General features: G+C 35.5%; 1 protein-coding gene across 1 annotated transcript; it reads right to left on the reverse strand.

The window, feature by feature from the left end:
* Positions 1 to 219: 219 nt before the first annotated feature.
* LOC109019252 (aspartate aminotransferase, mitochondrial-like) lies at positions 220 to 7,032 on the reverse strand. Its single transcript, XM_019001525.2, has 10 exons — positions 6,753 to 7,032; positions 5,703 to 5,788; positions 3,627 to 3,833; positions 3,331 to 3,436; positions 3,075 to 3,179; positions 2,808 to 2,980; positions 1,433 to 1,592; positions 1,108 to 1,203; positions 655 to 749; positions 220 to 567 (listed from the first exon to the last, which is right to left on the reverse strand). Exons 1-10 carry the CDS (start codon positions 6,948 to 6,950, stop codon positions 495 to 497), a joined length of 1,299 nt encoding a protein of 432 aa, XP_018857070.2. The 5' UTR covers positions 6,951 to 7,032; the 3' UTR covers positions 220 to 494.
* Positions 7,033 to 7,671: the final 639 nt, after the last annotated feature.

A 7,671-nucleotide genomic window follows, 5' to 3' on the forward strand; every position in this document is an offset into this window, starting at 1 on the left:
TAATTGAAAATATTATTATTAAAAAAATAATATGGTTAGTGTAATGGCTAGTTCAATGTGGATTCACCTAACCAAAAATTAATGTTATAGCCAAAACTTGAAATTCTAACTAAAATTTGGATTTGGTAATGACTAGACCATTACCAATGCTCTAAGACCTTCTGACATAAGAGAGTTGAAAAGAAAGAAGATAAAAAAATAAAGGAGGTAATAGACGGGTATAACATGAACCGATGGGCTTCTCAACAAATCTTATGATAAATAAGGATGTAGTTCTATTTCATGCTTCATGTTTTGCAAGATCGATTATAAATCCCCCACCAAGTTGAATTAAAAAGGAGGAAATTTTAGGAAGAGAACGTAATGACGTCTATTTTATTAAATTGCATCCTTTCCTGCTTATAAAGGGATGGGAATGTAGGTTTTCAAAAATCTGAATGCCTCGGTACATATTTCCAAGGAGCCCTGGAGGATTCTTCTTCTGTAACAAGTGTCTATGCAGATTTTGTGACCTCATGGATGGCATTAGCCAAATAGCCAACGTTGCCTGTAGTAACTCCAGCCATACTGTGTATGCAAATATATAGGCACATGTTAATAAAGAGCCATTTCTGAGCTATTATGTCTAAGAAAAATGATGGTAGGACATATTACCTGATACGACCATTTCGAGTCAGGTAGATGTGAAATTCGCTCGTCAGACGATCAACTTGTTCAGGCGCCAAACCACTGTAGCAGAACATACCAATCTGTTTGCAAGGACCCAAGTAATTAGAAATGAAAACTTTAGCAAATGGAGCAAATTGGAGATAGATAAATGGACAAAAAACTTAAATTGAGTATGAGCGGTGCTACTCCGCCGCCTGAGTAGTACTGCTCATTGTTACTTCTAGTTGTTTTTGTAATATTTTTTTTATTTTTCTATTCACATTTTTTTAATATATTTAAATATTTTTAAAAAATACACCAATACATTTAAAATCACTTTTTTAATCATTAAGTAAAAATATTTTTATTTTTTTCCGCGCAGTCAAATAGAGAGCAGCAAGAATTGGCGGGCATGATAGCTTTTTTCATTGAGTATGTATCTGACAAATGCTAAGGTACCTGATTAGTTATGTGCTCCCATGATAAGGGTGACCCCATCTTTTCAAGATTTTCTCGTAGAGCTGTTCGCATTCCAATGATGCGATCTGCCATAACCTGGAGAAGATGACAAGAATCTTCAAATATATATAAGATATAATAATGCTGATGCACTCTACATGATAAGCTGAAGAAAAAAATACGTCAATGATGGATTTTCTGCCAAATATGATCACATCATAAAAATCAGAATGCTTATGATATCACAACAATGGCACATTCTACAAGAAGATATCAAAAGAAATTAAAAAAAAAAAAAAGCCAGAATTGAAATATGATAATTTACCTTAACTTCTTTGAGCCATAACTTCTTCAACGCTGGATCACTAAGAATGGTTGAAACTATGAGTGCACCATGAACGGGCGGGTTACTATACATGGGTCTGGCCAGCAGCTGCAACTGACTTTTCACAGCCACGGCTTGTTTTTCATCTTCACAAAGCACACTGCAAAGCATAGTGAAGTATGAGAGAGATCCTCCTATCTAAATTCACTCGTCAAACACCAGAGATATCTGTGCCTCTGTTGCAAAAATTACCTAGTGAACATTAGGAGGTAATGTCATCGGCATGGCAGAATAGCTGAATTTCAATAAAAATATGATTATTTCTCATACACTTCGGGTTTTTCTTAATTTGTTACATTTTCCTTTTTTCATATTTTATTTATTCATAGCTTTAAAGGAGTGATGAAGTATAATCCATCGAAAGCCAGACATGGTAAAATTTCATATGTTCAATCTAATATCCCCTGCTTCTGTAAACCTCTAGTTCTGAACAATTTTGCTCACAAGAAGATTATAGGGAGCAAAAGCCAAAAATTGTTAAATTCCCAAGTGACAAAGGAAATCTGGAGTCCGTAAATTTATGCTATTATTGCTGCAGTTTTGGAGCCCAAAGGGAGGGGAAAAACTCTTCTACAGTTCACATCTGGTCGTTTGTTTTGCACTGCTGCTTGGGCTAGATTCGCAGACAATGGTAATTAAAAACTTCATTCATCTATCTAAAGGATTAAATGCTCGAAATGCTGAGTGCTACCTTTTTTTCCTATCTTTTTTTTTTTACTGATCTCTTTTTTGCAGTTTATCTCATTGAAAGATAGGCAGTGTGAGATGAGAAGTAAAATTGAAAAAAAGTGTGCATGAAGAGAGAAAATCAAACCAGCATTTCCATATAATCATATATATATATATATATATATATATTTACACATATACCATCCCTGTTAGTTTAGATGACATTTTAGACTTTCAAAAGGGGAAACCGAGATTAACTAATCTAGATTGCCTATAAAATCTAAATAAAGCAAATGAGCTGACTTTTTGTCGAGACAGTTTGAACTTCTAAGTGGATTTTATAAGTGCATGTAATCATAAAATTCCTATTTTACCATGAAGCTTGGCCCCAAGAAACCAGGTTGACACCAATTATCAAATTTAGGCATAAGATGACTACATATAATTTGCTTAAACCTCAGTAACAGACCTGCAGATATATCTTCACACACCACAATCATATTGATAACCCAGGTAAATTGCTAAAGACAATTCCCAATCAATGCGTTCTCTAATTATCTAAACAAAGAGATATGCAGTCATTCCCTATTGAAGACAGACCCAAGAACAAAACAAATCTGCATTCAGAAGATAATTAGATTATTACCTTAGGCATCCTACTCGCTGGCCATAGAGTCCCATATTTTTTGCATATGATTGAGCAATTCCAATTAGATGTCCATCCTCAAGAAAAATTCTGATGGACTTTGCATCTCTCTCTGGATCACCGCTAGCAAAACCTTGGTACGCCATGTCAAAGAAGGGAAAATGACCTTTTGCCTGTAAATGATCATAGTGCTCACTACTTACCAATTAATACTGAAAATTCAGAAAGGAAAAGAAAAACATAGTAATAATAAGACCATGATATTACCTTGAACTGGTGTGAGATCTCTCTCCATTGCTCCTCTGAAGGATCTACTCCTGTAGGATTGTGAGCACAAGCATGAAGAAGGAAGAATGAACCATTTGGAGCATTCTACATCCATGTTTAGAGGGCGGGGAAAAGAACTTTTAGTCAGCAATGAAGGAATGAAAACAAAGGCCAACAGAGTAAAACTTGAAAGTATTAGAAACGAGGTACAAATACCTAAATAACGTAGCCGGGAACCTAGACTTTTCTTGCTTACCTTTATATCGTCCATCAGTGCTACGAAATCTAAACCGCGCGACTCTGGGTGATAGTAATGGAAGGTCCTATGAGGTACCTGGGCATCTCTCCAGATGTTATGGTGGCTGTAAATATTCTTACGTTAGAGTCCAATTTATAAAGAAAGAAAGAAAGAAAGAAAGAAAACACGACATAAACTTTCTTACTCAAAAACTAAATCTGAAAGAGGACGGGTTTGTTGGGTGTTGGGAAGGGAAGGAAGGGGAGGGGGGAGCATTATCAAAGATTTAAAGGAAATATGGCGATGGTGCTCACTTCGCCCAGGTTGGGACTGGTATGTGAATTTGTGAATCAGGATGAAAACGCTTTTGAAAGTCTGCAAAAAGTCTGCATGCACCAGTCCCAGAGAGAGACTGTACTGCTGCTATCCTCTTGTCTCTGATGAACTCAGATTTCTCCCCATAGGCCAGTTTCAGTGTTTCTTCCCCCATCTTCACCCCCCCCCCCATAGGAAGATACCCCCTACTCAAAAAAAAAAAAAAAAAAAAAATACAATATTTAAATTAATTCAAAGCCAAAGATGAAAGATGAAAAACACACACACACACACACACATATATATATATATATGAGTAAGAATTGGTGGTCTAAAATGAAAATTGATATTATGCACGTAGCATTTAAAAACATTTTATGCCTTTCATATGGATCCAGAAAAACACATAAATATCCGCCTGTAGCTGGGCAATAGTTGATTAGAAACCATCACAACCTCCTCGTAAAGACACAGGTGCGTGGAAATTTGCACATATATGATTAGAAGGTTAAATTCTGAGTAATGGCAAATTATGGTGTCTATAGCATTTATTTACCAGATGTAGAGAGTTACACATGTAAAAGTCTCTACTTTCAACAGCCATTCTACTGAATTTTTTAATTTTCCAAATCCATAAATGATGTCCTGGACCTCTACCACTGCCATTAAACAACTACCGCTAACAAGTTTCACTACTATAGTTTCTTTATAGCTTTTGGGAAAAACAAAACTTGTGATGTGTTCCATATTGGGTTTTGAGAAAGTGGATAGGTAGAATGAAAAGCAGTTTGGAAAGGACTTTTGAGTTTGTTTTGTGGGGTTTGTGAAAATGGATAGGTGGAATTGAAAACTTGTTCAGATAAAGATTTTGAGAGGAGTCTTTTTTTTTTTTCCCTCACAGAAAGTTAAGCAAATGCCTAAATTATAATTGCATTGTTTAGAAAAGAAGAATCAAAACAATTCTTGTTTTTTCTAAACCAAACATAGCAGCCACCTTTCATTCAGAACTAAACCAAAAAAGTAAATTTCAGGTAGTTTAGTTTAGTAAACTATAGAGGACACATTACAAAATTCTCATTGCTTACAAATGTGGTAGGGTGAAATAAATCACTTTCAAGGATCATGAAACTGATCTAGTTTGTTTCGTGGTGCCCGGGATCAACCCTGGCGGGCCATGCTCCTCTGGAGGCCAAACTAGTCTGGCAGCCTCACTAGTTTAAGCGAACTAGGGAATGCCCCCAAGGCCATGGCCACCAAGGGGGTGGCCCCTTGGTTCCATCTTTGATGGTATGTGGTTGATACTAATTAAATTCTGCTATATAGACAATTCTGACCCGAACCCACCAACAGGAAACTCAATACATATAGGATGATACATTGTGGTCAATAAAGATTTCTTACAGTAGAGTATGCTTTCAACTCTTAACATTATTAAACCGTAAAGAATTTAACAACCAAAAATCTACCAAATTCCCTTTCAAATGCTAAATGTAATAAAAAGTTTTCCCGATTCCAAAGGATTGCAAATTTTAGACGTATTAGAAGGAATGCAGAATGAAGTCTCCAACAAAAATGCAACTAAAAAAAAAAAATCAGTGAATCCAAAACCACCAGACAAAAAAACAATCAAGTTGGTTACCGGACGATAAAAAGGAAAACCCCAGGGACCACCATAAAGTGTGCAAGTCGAAAGGAACACATACCTATCACAATTTAATGATAAGAAAAATTTTATTTATTATCCTCATATATCAAATATTATATATTTTTATTAAATATGTAATATATAAATGTTAAATAGAAAAATTTAATTAATTTAAAAATAATAAAATAAAATAAAATTTTAAAAAAATAAAAATATATATAAAATATAGTATATGAAAATGACTGAGTAGCAAAATTTTAAAGATTTTATTTCATTTTATTTCTAAAGATAACACATCTGGATAAAATAGTTCCACAAGCAACAGGGAATGGCATTGGGAACTGTGTAATACACCAAGGAAATATCACTCAATTACATGACGTAATACTATAAGAAAGTGTCTCAGATGATAAGAATCTAGCGAACTCACATGTTTAAGTTTCCTGCAATCCTCCGCTCTGCTTCTCGAACACATTCCAAAACAACCGGTTTTCCATTATCATCACGATAAGCACCCTTTTAATTTAAATATAAAAAAACAAAGAAAAAAAGGGAGTTACAAAGATAATGGATAAAAGAACAGAACTTGATCAAAATGATGAATGCTCTCAACTCGGTTTCAGATAAACGAGAGAATATAAGAGAATTTAAAATTATTCGGTTTGAAATTTTATCTCTAGGAACCCAGAAATCAGATATCTTCAAATAACAGAAAAGGAATTTAATATACCAGATTCAAAAAATTATTCTTTGGCTAACTAAAGGTGTTTATTATAGAAATGAAAATCTATTTGCAATCAATTCACAATTGAAATGAGTCACACAATAATGAAAAATAACCATGATTTAACTGTTTTATAACCATACACGGTCCGAAAACGAGTACTGTATGACGCACCAATCTTGAGATAGTCCAACTCTTTTAGAAATGGTTCAAGAACATTTGAGTCTATCTTGTTTCTTCGGAATTCTCAGTATCCAAAACGAAATGGCATAAACCAAGCAAAAGAAAAACAAAACAAAGGAAAATGTTGGGAAGATAACAACTGAAAAATGAAAATTAGTCCTCAGTTTTCTTTATGTGAATCCGAGTTTTCTAATATATTCAAAAGGGAGAGTATAGATTAATTAACAAACACAAGCGAATTCTACTCTGACGCTATGTTTGGCTGCAAAGAAATCACCGAAATACACGAGAAATAGATCCTTTTTTCTTTTACAATGAAGATCTCAGGTTTTAAATTATAAACAACCCTCAAATAATAAAACCTGCAATCTCCAGTCTCAACTCTTCGGATTTTGAGCCTAGTAAAACAGTTTTCCAAACTTTTTTCAAACAAGAAAAAAAAGCAGTGTAAACATACCATTCAAAATATCCAGTACGTCCGTTTTTTCTCTCTCCATTTTATTTTCCCGGCAACCGAATGTAGAATTCAGAAAAATGGAAGATAAACTTCGGGAAAAGAAAAAAAGAACTCACAACTCCGACATTGACTTTATTCGGATTGGAATCGGAAAGGAAAGCCTCCGTAACACCGAGTATAGGATCCTTCGGTGCCGGCTTCACGCTCCGCCACCAAGACGACATTGATCTCGCTCCAGAATCTGAGCTCCACCTCGGGACCCGACCTGACATCACCGCCCGAAACACCATTTTTCTCTGCGTTTGTGCGCGCATGGAGTGAGCTGTAACCGTATTGAGGTGAAGTGTGTCAATGGAGCTAAATTTATAAGAGCCTTCTGCTTCGACTACATGACGGTGACGTAACGTGACGCCATTCTAAATTGGCGCTGGCAATAGGAAATTACCAGCTTACCCCCTCAGGCAGTGACGTGTTTTTTTTTCCGGATCATGCTACAGTTACCGTTACTTTTTACCGTTTTTCCTTCTTCTCGCTTCACGTGGCATGCCACGTTTTATAAAATTAATAAAAAAAAAAAGACAAAGCCTGTCATGGCCCACTTTTCCTCTTCATTTCCTGCCGAACATCCCCCTCCTCATTTCCTCTCCAGATTCTCAAAACCAGCAAACCCCAACCCCCGATGAAGACTAGCCTTCATTTCCTCCGACGACTCCGCCAGACGTTCACCATGGAGAACCCATTTAAAAAAAAGAGAAAGCACAAAAACTTGGTTGAATGTCCGATTATTTAAGTTTTGAAACCAACTTAATTAAAAACAAGTGTAAGGTCAGATTCTGGTCATTAGTGCCAAAAAAGTGTAACCGAATAAATAGGTTCTGCTGGAATATTGGATTCTTTAGAAGTGTAGCAGTTGCAGTAGCATTTCATCCAATATTGGGTTCTTTTGCGTCTCAGGCCCCTTCTACGAAATCTTTTACATGAAGTGATGTAATATGGCAATCTCATTGAAACCATGGGCAAAAAAAAAATGCTTCT

The sequence above is a fragment of the Juglans regia genome, chromosome 1 (genome assembly GCF_001411555.2).
Source record: "Juglans regia cultivar Chandler chromosome 1, Walnut 2.0, whole genome shotgun sequence".
Taxonomy (NCBI): domain Eukaryota; kingdom Viridiplantae; phylum Streptophyta; class Magnoliopsida; order Fagales; family Juglandaceae; genus Juglans; species Juglans regia.